Source organism: Pleurodeles waltl, chromosome 1_2, assembly GCF_031143425.1.
Source record: "Pleurodeles waltl isolate 20211129_DDA chromosome 1_2, aPleWal1.hap1.20221129, whole genome shotgun sequence".
NCBI lineage: Eukaryota > Metazoa > Chordata > Amphibia > Caudata > Salamandridae > Pleurodeles > Pleurodeles waltl.
The window spans coordinates 597393861-597409579 of NC_090437.1; the positions used below are offsets into that span (position 1 = coordinate 597393861).

General features: G+C 47.1%; 1 protein-coding gene across 1 annotated transcript in view; it reads right to left on the reverse strand.

The window, feature by feature from the left end:
* LOC138301776 (malate synthase-like) overlaps positions 1-15719 on the reverse strand; it is a 215917-nt gene that overhangs the window by 178108 nt on the left and 22090 nt on the right. Inside the window, exon 2 of the mRNA XM_069242281.1 lies at positions 4439-4567. Within this exon, the coding sequence (XP_069098382.1) occupies positions 4439-4567 (129 nt within the window). The remainder of the gene's footprint in view (positions 1-4438; positions 4568-15719) is intronic.

The following is a 15719-nucleotide window of genomic DNA, read 5'->3' on the forward strand; positions in this document are numbered from 1 at the left end:
GGCACACCACTGTGGAGCAGAGAGGCCAAGGAGGACAGGCCTAGCGCCAACTAAGACCTAGCACTAGTAGACCAGAATTACAGAAGGCAGCAACAGCAGGCTTTGTCGCAGCACAAGCCCAGCAACAGACCAAGGCTTTGGAGGTGAGATTATAGACTAGGAGTACAAGCAACAAGGATAGGTGGATGCAGTACAAACGTTTACAGGCTATTTTTTTACTTGTGCTTATTGATTGTAACATATTTTACATCCGGACATGTATCATATTCTTCCCTTTACATCACTGCCGTATTCAGCGTTACAGGTGTTATCGGAGTCCTCTCTGAGCTCTGCTATTATAAATATGTATTTGAGTAGAACAAGATCAAAACAACAAAAATCCAATAAGTAGAAATCAAGATATGAATTTTTAAAGATTAAATGTTTAGAAGTCACTGGCTGTCAAAAGGTTACTTGAGGTCAAGAGGGACCGATGTAAATCCAAAATCCAGGCCAACCGCGATAGAGGATAGGCTGGCTAAAAAATCCACGCAGGTTCTGCTGAAACAGTACCTTTGATGGAGCAATGCGTTGATGGCGAGGTTACGATGTGTCGATAGCACTGCATTGTCACTGGGCTCAGTGGAAGTGAATGCAAAGCGCCGTCAATGGGCTGTGCAGAGCATCATCGTTGGGCCTTGCAGTCCGTGAATCTGCTGTCGTCGGACAGCCTCTGCACCACGGTCGATGATGCTAAGTGCCAATTTTTCTCCCGCACTCGGGTGATGCTTCGCTTTTTGCAGATTTCAGCTGCAGAACCTACTTCTGAGGCCCAGGGCTGAAGGGCGGGGCACGTCAGGCAAGGGTAGGACTCACAGATGGCAAAGTCCAGCAGCACAAGGAGAGTTACAAGCAGTCTTTGATGTCCTTGTGACTGCAGAAGAATAGGAGGCAAACCAACAAGCCGTTGGAGATTCCTGGGTTCAAGGAGGTAGAGAGCAAGTGCAGTCCTTATCACTGCAGGCAGGAAGCAGCATGCCAACACATCAACGAAAGGAGCAACATGGCAATCACTCCTACAGCAATCAGTAGCCCATCACAGCAATTCTGTTGCAGAGTGGCAGTCCCTCCTGGCAGCACAGCAGCCCTTCTTTCTGGCAGCGTGTCCTTGGTTCCAGTGGAGATTGGATTTTCTGAGGTTTGGGGTCCAGTTCATTAACCAAATGTGCCTTTGAAGTGGGAGAGACTTCAAAGAGGCTTTTGATGATCACAAGGTCCCTGCCCTTCCCTGGCTCCAGACACTCCACAGGGGGTTATGCAGCCATTTTGTATGAGGAGAGGCACAACCCTATTCAGGTGTGTGAGCTCCTCCCACCCATCTAGCCCAGGAAGGCCCATCAGACTGGTGATAGGCCATCAGGATGCAAATGTCACACCAAAGCTTCATTTCTGTGTGACTGTCTAGAGGGAATGCTCAAAGACCAGCTGTCAACAACCCCAGATGTGTATTCAGAGACAGGCATAGGAACAAAATGGCTAAATTTCAAAAAGTTATATTTACAGACTTACAATTCAAAATCCAAGTTCACCATAAGTTGATAAGTTGTGATTTTGAATTCTGAGTCCGAAGACACAAAACTCCACATTTGTATATTTTCCCAATTGGAAATTACACTTAAAAGATGTTTTAAGGTAATTCTAATGGTATCCCATGTGAGAGATAGTCCATGCAATAGTGAAAAACTAATATAAGGGTTTTTCACTATCTGGACATGTTAAACTTAAAAGTACATGTCCAACTTTTTAAATACATTGCACCCTGCATTTTGGCCTAAATAGGGCTTATCTAAAAGTGGCATTTTCAGACTTACAATTTAAAATCCGACTTACCCATAAGTAGTGATTTTGAATTCTGAGTCCGGAGACACCAAACTCCACATTTCTATCTTTGCCCAATTGGAAATTATATATTTTTCCCAATTGGAAATTACACTTAAAAGATGTTTTAAGGTAATCCTAATGGTATCCCATGTGAGAGAGAGTCCTTGCAATAGTGAAAAACTAATTTAAGGGTTTTTCACTATCTGGATATGTTAAACTTAAAAGGACATGTCCAACTTTTTAAATGCACTGCACCCTGCCCTTGGGGCTAAAAGGGCTTATCTTAGGGGTGACTTACATGTAATAAAAGGAACGGTTTGGGCCTGGCAAGTGGGTACACTTGCCAGGTCGAAATGTCAGTTTAAAAATGCACACACGGCTCTGCAGTGGCACGCCTAAGACATGTTTGAAAGGCTACTGTAGTGGGTGGCACAATCAGTGCTGGATGCCCATTAGTAGTATTTAATTTACAGGCCCTAGGCACATGTAGTGCACTTTACTAGGGTCTTACAAGTACATTAAAAATGGCAATTGTGGAGGAGCCAATGTTACCGTGTTTAGAGTCAAAGCACCTGCACAGTAGCAGTGTGGTGGATCTTCAGGGGATTTCTCCTGATTTCTCCCCACTATACTGTATGCGTTATACCATACGACAATTATATTACATCCAGCACATCTTCATACAACTTCTTCACACAATAAGTAGAGTGAAGTAAGTAGAGGTAAGTATAACAAATGAAAACAATAGTTAATATGGTTAGGTGGAAGAAGTAAAGATAAAAATAGTGCTAATACACGTACCTTGCCTATGTGGTGTTAGACAATGTAGTGGGTGCAATATTTTGGAAGGTGGGTATTATCAACCTTGAATTAGTGTCTTACACGTTCCTCCCACCACATAAGTACAGATGCTTCTCAATTTACTTTGGTTGCCTAAAAGTATATTCTACCACCTTGGGAGGAAATATATTGCTGATCTGCCTTTAAGAGTGTTCATCCAATACCCTCCATACACCACAATTTGAATTCATCATCACAATGACACACAATATTATCTGTTACAATTGGTCTGACACAACGAACCTGGTCTGACATGAGTGCTCCAGTAAGTATGGGTTGTAGTGGCGCACTTGATGTGGTTTGTTAGATCGAGATTCCAGTGAGCACGTCATAGGTTTGCACTCAACAGGGCCCAAACAGCGCTTTATCCTTCCGAGGCAGATCAAATAAGAGAGACCGAGCCTGCCATTACTAGTAATCTTCAAGAAGAGGTTTCAATCCAGATTATATACGGCCTTGCTACATTTTGCCACCCACTGGTCAGTTTAACAAGCGCGAGTTCCACTTACACTATAGCACACCCTACATACAACACTGTGTGAAAGCTTACAACATTCCAATATCAGAAACCTCGTAAAACATGCAAGACGAAGCGTTGAGGCTACGGTAGCCAGAGATACACAAAACGAAGAGAATTACGCTGCCATTTGCGCCTCACTCCTAGCAGTGAAGACCACATAGTAATCCGCAATGCAACCCCTTACGCCTAGCAGTCGCAACTCCCCACATAAACAATGAAATTCACTCCTGACTTTCAGCACCCCCTGCTCTCCAGTGGAATCACACACAGCTCTTCAAATTCACTTCAGTTGTGATCTTTAGTGCTCCTTGCCAAATAGCCTCTCCTGACAAACAAAACATCTAATTCGTGACCGGAAGTCGTCGGTATCCATTCCTCATGACAAATGATTAGTTTTGCCACCACACAGTCATGAGGACCGCTACACCCTGCTTTTCTGGCCTAATACACAAATAGAGACACACTGAGAAACAGGAATACAGGCACACGCATTGACACATATAAACAGGCACATCAATCTGACATACTATTTTATAAGGATTCAAACCAGTGACCAGAGATTCCACATACAGCTTAACAGAAAGTGCAAAAAACAGTATACTACAAAGCAAACAACCCTTACTTACAGCGTTTTAGCATCATACTGAATCATGAAGTGGCTGCCCCGACGGAAAACAACGAATTATTACATGCTGCAGATTCCTGGGTAAAAAATGTACATAACTCTAGGGCCTGAAATTAATGTTGCGCTGAAATGTTGAGACCTGGTGGAATCAATCGCCCTCATGGCCTACTGTCCGAATAACAAATACAGGAACTGATGGATGACACGAGGACTACCGCAAGTTGAGGAAGCAGTAGGTGACAGAGCTCTGGGCTCTCACAGACCCGACTGCTAGGACTGCACCTGATAGAATGTGCACCCACAAGCTGAGCACAACACCACAACATGCAACGCCAACCTGCATTAACGTCTTACCCTTTTATCTTCTTGATTCACGGTGGTTGTTTGCTTGTGGGCCATTAGAATTGATCTCAAATGCTAACTCGTGATGCATCAGGCAGACTGTCAAAATTGAGAAATACTCGAAACGTGTATGTTTTCTTAACTTAAGATCTCTGTTTGTACTCTTTTTTAACTTTACATTGTAACTCCAGAGCAATTGCTGAATACATTTGATGTTAATAAAAACAGTATGGATTTTGAAAAACACCTACCTCGTCAACATCTTTATCAAAAGTCGAGGCCAATTCGGCTAAAAACCCAATTGCATCTCTGGAGAAGAGCGTTTGGTACTCGTGCTCCAAGCCGGCAGGTGGATCCCTTAGGTCAACTTTTTCCAGCATCTGTAGAAAGTAAAACAGTGGAAGAATACGTGTAAAAAAGAAATACAATGTAAGAGCAATCGCTTGCTTCTTTATCTCTGCGTTATACCATTTACTTGTTGTCTCATCATTTAGACATCACGTCCAGGGCTTCTACTTCGAATGTATAGACTGCAAAGGTTCAGTAAATCGTCTTCCCTTTTGTACTAGCTACACTACAATTGTCTTTTCTTTCAAACTAAAACTGCACACCTTTCACTAACCGTTTCCCTAACCTTGGCTGACACCAGGAGATGATGTACAAATGTTTCACACAATACAGTCTGATGAAAGAGTGAGGAGAATGGCGCCTGTACAAAATATCAATCAATCAGTCATTAGAAAAGTGCAGCAAATCACCTGTGAGGGTCTCAGAGCGCTGGCGTTGCTAGCTGCTGCGTGTTGATCAGTTCATCCAAACAACCAAGTCTTGAGTGCTTTCCTGAATTGTTGGAGCGATGAGGTGGTCCTGAGGTGCAGGGGGAAGGTTGATCCAACGTTTGGCCACCAGATGACACAAAGAGCATCCTCCTCTGTTGACTCAGCGGATCTGGGGGGCATCTGTGACGAAGAGGGAGGTGGACTGCAGGTGTCTGGTTAATTGGTGGAAGGTCATGCACTTGTTGATGTATGCTGGTCCTTACGTTGTGCAGTAGGTAAACAACTTGAACTGGCATATCCCTTGTATCAGGAGCCATTGTAGCTTCTTAAGGTGGGGTGTGATGTGGGTCCATCTGGGGAAGTCGAGGATGAGTTTGCTGCTGAGTTCTGGATTGTCTGTAGTCTTTTCAGAAGGCATGCAGTGATTCCTACGTCGAGAGTGTTCCCATAGTCCTGCCTGCTGGTGATGAGGGCCTGTGCGATAGTCTTTCTGGTGTTGACTGAGAACCACCTGAAGATCTTGCGAGCAATGCGTAGGGTGTGGAAGAAGGTGGATGAAACTGTGTTTACCTGATGCTTAGCTTGCTTGCCAAGATTATGTCAAGTTTGCAGGTGTGGTTTGTTGGGACAGGGGTGGCCGAGTTCCACATGCCGCCAAGCATCGTTTCATAATGAGGTGTTATTCACAAAGATGAGGACTTCTGTCTTGACTGTGTTCAGCTTGAGGAAGTCGTCCTTCATTCAGTCAGCAACTTTCAACACACATCTGTGGAAGTTGGCTCTGGTGGTGGAGGGGTCTTCTGACAGCGAGATGATGAGCTGGGTGTCATTGGTGTAGGAAATTATGTTGAGTCAGTGAGATCTGATAATATTGGATGGGGGAAGAGGGTGGAGGAAACATGTAAGTGTTGAAGAGTGTGGGGAAGAAGGATGATCCTGTAGACGCTGTAGATGATCTTGGGTTCCAAGGTGAACGGTGGGAGCAGGATTCCCTGGGTTCTTCTGGTGATGTCTGAGGCGATCTATTTGAGGGCATGTCCCTGGATTCTGATGTGGTGGAGTTTGTTGACCAAGATATGATGGGAGACGGTGTCAAAGACGGATGATAGGTCCAGGAGGATGAGGACTGCTATTTTGCTGTGGTCCAGGAGGGCCCTGATGTCAACTGTGGCTGCGACCCGGTCTGTCTTGGTGCTGTGATTGGCATACTAAGCTTAGATATAGTTTAACACTTTTCCCACTGTATCTGTGCACTGTACATTGCAACACACATGCAAAATTAGAAAAGCTTTGCAAAAAGAAAACAGATTTTTCAAACTTTATGTATGAGGTGTTCATTTTTGGTGCAAACTCCTTTTGTTTTTTTTTAGTTTTGTGGCAACACCCATCGATGATTGCATGGGAACATCCCTGTACTGCCCATGGAATTGCCCCTTAATGCAAAGTAGCACAATGTGCTACTTTCTGCTAATGTAGGGCTACTTTCTAAAGAAAATCAGTATATTCACTGGAAAGTAAATCTGAAAACAGCACTTTGTCCAAGCTAGCATCATTTTTGTGACACAACCCAGTGCAAAGTGTTAGTAAATCTGCACCAAAGTGTTGCCTCAGAATCATTTGGTGGGACAAGTAAACCTTTAAAAAGTTTAGCCCTCAAATACTGTTATATTGTCTGGCATCCACAACCTGTTTTATCCTGGGAATTGTTTTTATTTTTTTGTTATTGAGATTTTCACCATATAAAACAGATAAAAACAATATTCCATCAATCACTGCTTGTAGCAATCAGATCATTTGTGGATCAGTAGCAGTAGTGTTTGTATGTACAGATCCCATCTCCAAGCGATACTGGTCCCCCTTTTGTGCACTACGTTAGGGAGCGCCTGGAGCTGTCAATAAATAGGTTGTGAGTGGGCTCCAGATGTGTCTTGGGTGTGATGTTGGTGGCAGTTCTTCAGCGTATATCTCCAATTGTTCTTCGCAGTAGGCCATGTCAAGCAACCATTGTTTGTGCTTAAGCACTGAACTTCTGCCCAAGTACATAGCCACCCTCTGTTTTACCAGTAGTAGCACCACTGCCACAAACATACGATGCGTGAGTTGCAGTTGCTTGAAAAGGTCAAGCAAGCACATCTGGGGGGTGCAGCTCAGTTGCTCCATAATCATAGCTGATAAGTCAGTCACTACTTTTTCCCAGAACTGCCTAATTGGTCCATACATCCAGGCCAGATGTAGAAAGTCCACCTCTGGTGCGCACAGCATGTGCAGTTTGCTATTCTCCGTAAGCCGTACCTAAGAAGTCAGGCAGGTGTATAGTACATTTGCTTTAAGTATCTAAAATTGATTATTCATAAGTTACAATTTGGTGTGAGCATTCTTGTTAGTGCACAGCAGAATCTCCATTCCTCCTCCGTCAGGGGTGTGTCAAGAGCCACATTCCATACCTGTCTAAAGCTAGGGTCTGGATAAGTTGTTCGTCCTGTTGGGCTGCGTCATATAGTTTTGCAATGAGGTTCCAAAAGGTAGGGCTGGTCTTTAAAATTTGGAGCGCTCCTAATGTCGCGGTTCTATCGGGAAAGAGGGGCACAGCTCCTTCAGAGCAGCTCTGAGGTGACAGTGTGTGAAGGTCAGCAGTGGTGTTTGGTGTTGTGTGTGCGGGAGATCCACCATATTGATGAACTGTCCTGCTGGGTGCACATCCCCTGGGGACTTCAGCTTGGCTCTATCCAAAAGAGCGAGCGCATTGGCTTCCTGGGTGACTGATATGGCTGGATATTTCAGGGAGAGTGCAGGAGCATACAAAGGAAGTCTTTTAGCACGTGCACCTAGTTGTCTGCAAGCGTTTGTGGTGCAATTCATAATTATCTCCCCCTTTGTTGTCTCCGGGTGTTTATGTAGTAAGACAGCTATGAGTGGGATAGGATGTGCATCTGTCTCCATTGCTAAGTGTAGTATATATGCATGGGGGGTATTCCAGTCATGTCCAAATAGCGCCAGGACACACAAATATTACAGGCCTGGTGCATCAAAACCTCCCTGTGCATATGGAAGCGTCATCGTGTCCCAGCTGATCGTAGGCTGCTTTCCCAATCTGGCTAATGTTATCATATGTGATCTGACAGTTTTAAAGAAGTGCTGTGGAAGCAAAATAGATATGTTAATGAAGACATAAAGTAATATGGGAAGCACTATCATTTTCATGAGTGCCATTCTATCTGACAGTCATAATGGCCTTCTAGACCACCTGACCACCCGCTCTCCCAGTTTCAACACTGCCCTCCTGTAATTTTCTCAGATCACGGTAGAGTATGGGTTCATGACCTCTATGAACCCATACTCTCAGATATTTGACAGAGTCTGTACTCTATTCTAGAGGAAAGTCTATTGAGTGAAGTTTCATGTTCGGTGTTGGGGAATATAACTGATTTTGCCCAATTTATACTGAGGCCGGAATGCCATTCAAAACAGATATATTCCTGAAGGATAGGTGCCAGGTATAAGTAGGGTCTCATATGTACAACACCATGCTATCTGTCTATGGGGAGACATTGATGGGTCTCAGTCTAAAACGCAGCACGGCTTTTGTATATCTCTGACGAGCACACATGCCAGGGGCTTGAGGGCTAGTGTAAATAAAACTGGGGACAGGGGCAGCCCTGCTGCGTGCCCTGGCACACAGACAGTGTCTGATGTATGTCCACTTACATGCACCCTCGGCACTGGGGCAGTGTACAGCAAGCGCAGCCTTTTGAGAAAGGCCTCAGGCATGTCCATACGACCTAGGACAGTGAACATTTACGTCCACTCAATAGAATCACAAGCTTTGCCGGTGTCCAACAGGACTGCTGCTGCCACCATGAGGGGTCTAATTGGTGTAGCAGTGCAAATAATGTTCGCAGGTTGTGCACTGTGGAGCAGGTCAGTATAAGGCCAGTTTGGTCCAGCAGGACCATGCTGGGCATCAATGGGTGTAGCCTGCTGGCGAGTATTTTGGCTAGTATTTTGGTGTCTGTATTTGTCAATGACTGTGGCCGATATGACACGCAACTTTCAGGTGGTTTACAGAGTTTTAACAGTGTGATAACTAAGGCCTCTCGGAGAGAGAGGGAAGCAACTGTTTATGATAGTAAATCTGCATATTCTGTGTAACATGTGCCCGTCAGGCGGTCCTGTACGGGTGCTTTGCAATGTGGAAGTGAGTGTATGGCCTATTTCACTTCCTCTAACACTAGGTACTCCCGCTGACCTTTTGAGAACCACGCCAGGGCTACATCATCCAGGTATTCAGCAATGTTTGCCATCGGAGCCAAACCCCTGGCAGCAAATAGCTGCGTATAGATAAATGTTGCAGTTCATTCTGGGCCAGATTGCCGTAGTTTGTAATTTGTTCCCTAATACTAGCAAAGGTGCTGGGCCGGGGGCGGTTTCATAGTCACGCTCAAGTGTCTGGAGCGTGTTTTTTTAACTAATGCAATTGTGTGCATATGTCGCATAATATACCAGCCTGCTTGCAAACACCCTTAAGGCTTCCCAAAGGGTATCTGCTCCATCTACAGACCCAGTGTTTTATGCAAAATATTCTACTATACCCAGTGCAAGTGCTCTCGAAAAACTGGTCCAGCAGCGCTGTCGCCTGAAATCTCCATGTATGTTGTTCGGGGATATGTGTGGGATAGACAGCGTCAGCTTGACTAGCGCATGATCTGATAGGATCCTGATAAGATGTCAGATGTCTACCGCCAAGGTGTTCACCTCCCGTGTTGTCAGCCAGTAGTCCAGACGGGACCACGAGCTATGTACCTATGAGGCGAATGTCCCTTCCTGTCTGTCGGGATTTCTCAACCGCCATATGTCCATCAGCTCGTACTCTTCCATACCTTCAAATACAGCCTTAGTGGAATTCCTGCCAAGCCAGCTGACTCACACTGTTCAAAACCTAACCGAGTCTGATTGCATATTAAGAAATCCGCTCCAAAGGATAGCAGATGGCTTCATGGAGTGCAGTTTGTTCCATAACTGGGTGTAAATTTCGGTGTCTTCTGTGTTGGGTCCATATGTAGTTACTAGGATTACCAATGTACCGCATAAATTGCCTTGCATTAAGGCATGTCTGCCTTGGTCATCGATCTCGTGCGAGTGGCAGTGTAGGGCACTCCGTCTATAATTAAGATCATTACACCCCTAGAGTATGAGGAGTAGGAAGAGGCAAGTTGTGTCACCGCCCAGTGGGCACCCATCGTTTGCTCTGTCTGTTGCATTAAATGCGTTTATTGTAGAAAGGCAATTTGGATGTGAAATCTGTCCAGGTAAGCTAGTGCCTGGTGCATTTTCTGGGGGTTGCTAAGCCTCCGCATGTTCCAGTTTAGAAGGGATATTTGGTTGGGTGAGTGTGCGATGATAGCATAAGCAATATGTGAGCAATTCTGTCTTGCATGCTGAACATTATTTTGCGAGTTTAACATGGGCAGATGTCAGTGGTGTGTCTTTGGTAACTGATACAATAAACAGTAACATCTCCCCCCTCCCACTTCAGCATCCCAAATCATGCCAAAGACATCCCCAGAACCTAGAAAAGAAAAACATGTAATCGTAAATAGGTAACGACAGTCACCAGCAGGTGGTAGTATAACATAGTAAACAATTATTTGAGATGTACCCTCGCAGGGGCAGCCAGAGACCCAGCAATCCTCCCGGTGGACGGGGGTGACACGGGAGACACATTAGGTACAGGCTTCTTAGGTCATTGTTTTTGGAGCATTAAGGCAGGAAGAGGTAGGGACATTTGTAAAGTTCTAGGCCTGGGCAAATCAGTGTCACAATGGGTAAGTGGTGATGTAAAATATGGCTCTGGGGCAAATGAAAGATCGCAGATCACTGCATTCCTGTTCACCCATTTTACCTAGATCTACAAGCCATATTTGGACCTCATGTCCCAAAATCTCACTGTACAATCAATATTTGGAAATTATGGTAGACAATGGACATCGATGATACCTGTGGTCCCGCCTGTTCAAATACTCTCAATGCCTACTTTATCATCTGGTTTCTCTTGGCAGCGTTTGGAGAGTTTTTTGATGAAGTTCATCTCTGCCTTGCGCGCCAAGAAGATTTTCATGGTCCAGCGATGTTCGATGCGTAGGTGGGCTGGGTAGAGCATCGCGTAAGGAATTTCTTCCTTTTGGAGTTTCATTTTGATAGGGAGGAATTCTTTACAGGCCACTGCCGTAAAGTCTCAGTAGAAGGCCACACTGTTCCCCTAGCGTGGCCTCTAGGGCCGGAGGATTTTGACTTGACGCAGCCCTTTCAGGGTCCAGAGATCCCGCTTGCAGGATTCTGGTTGTTGGGCGTGCTTCAAACGTGAGGTGCAGCTGAGTTCTGTTCACTTTCACCATTGGGAGTAGCAGTGGTTGCGCAGTATCCATGGGAGATTTACTTGGACTTACCCTCTGCCTCTGGGCTTCCCCTGATTTCAGGTGAGGTAACATTGTCAGGCCTGACCCTCGCCACTAGGCCCTCAGTGGTACTGCAGCACAGCGCAGGTATTACAGTAGGCGTGGAGTGAACTAGGGCAGTGTGCTTGCATAAGTCCAGAAAGTGGTGGCACCCCACAGGTAGCTGCCCCCAGTCAGCAGCACAACTGAGCTCTTCAGCAGTGCCACTAGCAATTGAAGTAGGTATCTCCCTCATCCCCTGGGAGTATACATAGGGCAGTGATTGCAACCAAGAGCTGTCACCCACCTCCTGTGTAGGCAGCAGAACAGTCTTAGTGTGTGGTTACCACATCCCGCTGGCGCAGTGCCAGTTTCATGTGATCTTGTCATGGTGCAGGGCTAAGGTCCTGATTTAGAAATTGGCAGACGGGTTACTCCGTCACAAAAGGGATGGTTTTCCTGTCTGCCGAAATCTAAATCCCATTATATCCAATGGAATTTAGATTTCGGCAGATGAGCTATCTGTCACCGTTGTGACGGAGTAACTAATCTGCCAATATCTAAATCAGCCCCTAAGTGTTTCTGGGATGTTAGGGGACACTCACAGGCAGATATTCACATCTAGTGGCGCGATGGGCCTGCACAGCAGCAGTAGAGGCGCTATAAATACAGAGCGCCCTCGGCAAGAGGCTTTTGTCAACTTTTTATGCCTGCAGCATCCTCCCTTATCCAGTTCTGGCAGCGGAGCAGCTTGCACAAGTGGTAGGTGCTCTCACCTTCTTTGGTTCGTTTTCCCGCAATTTTGAGCTAAGAGGTCACATACGTGCCCAGAAAGAGGGGGCTGGAGCATTACAGCAGTCTCCGGGTGCGCTATGTGATAATGGTCCCCGTGATCTCGTGCTTCAGTAGGGTGTCCACGGATGGCATACATGTTGGATGTAGGCAGTAGGGGTAGCTAGGCCGGGCTGATCCAAACACCACCACTCTATTCGACAACTTCGCCACCCTCAGACAGCTGGTCTCTGCACACACATACATCGCAGGACACACACTGGACCCCATCTTCACCTCAAGCAACCGGATCACCATTGAGACAATCTCCACCCCAGACTGGACTGACCACCGCTGAATACACTTCACAATAACTGCACCCAGAAGCTGCAACAAAACCCCCAAAGCCCCGCCACAGGAAATTGAGCGAAATCACCAACGAACAACTAACCTCATCGCTCGCCAAATCCCTCCCTCCTCCTTCCGATGACACCATCACAGCAGCGCGCAATCTCCACGCATGGACCACTGAATGCACCGACACTCGAGCCCACCTCCGGCTGACACTGAGCAAACACATACCTAAGAAAGCTAGCCGGTTCATCACGAACTCCAAGAATCAATGCGAACCCGCAGATGTTTCGAGAATTAATGGAGGAACAGCCAAACAAGTGAAGACATCGCCTCATTCAGAACCGCTACCGCCGCCCACTGCCTAAAAAATCAAGAAAAATAGAAAGGACGCACTCCGGGAGTGCATCAACTCCTCCGCACACAACTCTAAGGAACTCTTCTCAATCATCAACAAGTTCACAGATCCCCCCTCTGAAGCCACCAGCATCCCCCGTCACTGGACCTCTGCGACAAACTTGTCACTTTTCTCCACCGCAAGATCCAGGACATCTACGACAGCTCCCTCCCGGAAAATCCTGGCACCGGAACCTGTGACGAGCCTCTGCCCCAGAACCCACTCAAACCATCCACAGTTGGTCCACGCTCTTCACAGAGTAAACAGCCAACATCATGAACAGCACCCACTCCTGAGCCCCCACGGACCCCTGCTTGCACCCCAGATACATCGGAGCCAGCGCATCCATAGCTCCCGAGCTCCGGAACACAATCAACTGCTCCATCAACACTGGCACGTTCCCGAGGACTGGAAACATGCCTAAATACGCCCTTTCCTGAGGAAACCTTCAGCAACCCATCAGAACTAAAAAAATTCCGGCCCATCTCGCTGCTATCCTACCCCGCCAAAGTACTGGAGAAAACAATCAATATACATCTATGGAATTTCATCGAGGCCAACAACTCCATGGACATCTCCCTGGACAGCTCCCAGTCTGGCTTTCGCAGCAACAACAGCACAGAGACAGCCCTCCTGGCAGCCACCACCGACATCCGATTACTCCTAGACCGGGGCCCCTCCGCGGTGCTCATACTCCTCGACCTATCAGCAGCTTTCTATACGGGCTCCCACAGCACCCTGCCCAGCAGACTCCACGATATGAGAATCCACTGAAGAGCCCTGGAATGCATCCACTCCTTCCTCTCCGGGAGGACGCAGAGGGTCTGACTCCCACCCTACACATCCAGACCCACAGGAGTCAATTGCGGAGTCCCCAAGGATCCTCACTGAGCCCCACACTGTTCAACGTATTTATGGCCCCTCTAGCAGCCCTAGTCAGAAGCAACGGTATGAACAACGTGTCATATGCCGGTGACACACAACTCATTATTTCCCTCACCGAAGACCCAGACACTGCCAAAAGGAACTTCGACTCAGGATTGGAAGCCGTTGCCACCTGGATGAGAGAAAGCTGCCTCATGCTCAACTCCGGAAAGACTGAGATCATCATCTTCGTGAACACCACCTCAGCTTGGGATGACTCCTGGTGGCCCACATCCCTCAGCGCCCCCCTGCACCGACTGAGCATGCCCACAACCTAGGCATCATCCTCGACTCCTCCCTATCCATGACCCACCAGGTAAATTCAGTCGCCTCCTCATGCTGGCACACACTCCGCAAACTTTGGAAGATCTTCAGATGGATCCCAGCAGACTGTCGCAGGACAGTCACCCATGCCTTAGCCACAGGCAAGCTCGACTACGGCAACACCCTCTGCGCTGGTACCCCAACTAGAAACATTAAAAAACTACAACTCATCCAGAACACCACCTCCAGACTTATTTTGGACCTCCCAACACCTGAGGACCTTCCACTGGCTACCGGTCGAGATGCGAATCACCTTCAAGTTACTCACCCCCACGTACAAGGCCATACACAACACAGGACCAGCCTAACTGAACCACCGCGTCTCCTTCCACATCCCTGCCAGATCCCTCTGCTTTGCCCAGATGGCCCTGACCACCATTCCTCGCTTCCGCAAAACCACCGCAGGACAATCCTTCACCTACATTGCAGCAAAGAGCTGGAACAACCTCCCCCTGTACCTCAGAGAAAGCCTGTCGCTCACCATCTTCAGGAAGAACCTCAAGACGTGGCTCTTCAGATGAGACCCTCATGGGTGAGTAGCCGCACTTTACAAAAACTGATTTTATTGATCGACCTTTGGTGTCTGGTCGATCAGGCTGATAAGTGCTGCACCATTGTGATAAGGCATCCTCCAAATGCAGCCAGTCAACAGTATCACCCTCCTTTGCTGGTCGAGCGCAGGCTCTCATGTGCCTCCACAGCGGTCACTCTTCTCATGTCGGGGCAACCCAGCTGCAGCCGGCCCCTCAGGTGGCGGACCGTCCTCGGACAGCGCGTTGTGCTCAGCAGTGCTGCTCGCGAGCCGTGGCGGCGACACGACTAACCACCTTTACTCTCCGCTCACCTCTGAAGCACGCTCGTCCTTGATCCAAGCAGCACCACAGGGACAAACAGCGTTGGCTACATGCTCCAGCTCAGGGTCGCAGCCCCCGTCGCAGAACTTTGCATGGCCATTATTTTGAGTGATGCGGCCGCTCTTAAGGCCGATTAGGTGTGGGCTGTTATTTAGTCTGCCATGGGGCAGATTAGCCACTCTCAAGGTACTCAAATTATATTTCGTACTGCAGTCTTCGTTTGCTGGCTGTTTCGAAAACTGGATGGTAGAATAATTGCCAGATTGTGGCTCTCGGCCAGCGGAGCTGGACTACAGTGTGTCCATCTTTCTTTGGGCTCTCAGTCGCACCCCCATCCTGGGAATTACAGCATGTTTGGCAGTAGGAAGAAGACAATCTCTGCTGTTTGTGGGTTTAGATTCCTCAAACAAATGTCTCCTTGAATATCATTAGTTACAGAATTTGGATATACTGAGCAAAGCTGTGCTTAGCAGTGGAGAGTGAGCACCTTCTGCTAGTTTAAGGGAACTGGGCAATGTCTGTGCCAAAGACAATGAAATCTGCTGTAAAGTAGCAGCTGGGCTTTGTTTATAAATAGAGATCTTATGGCAGAATGGTCAACTGCTGACACGCGAACCACTACAATATCTATGCTCTGAACACTTTAGGTGTGTTTTAAGATTGTCAAAAGCTAGGTCAATGCCTTGTGGTTGGTTACCATT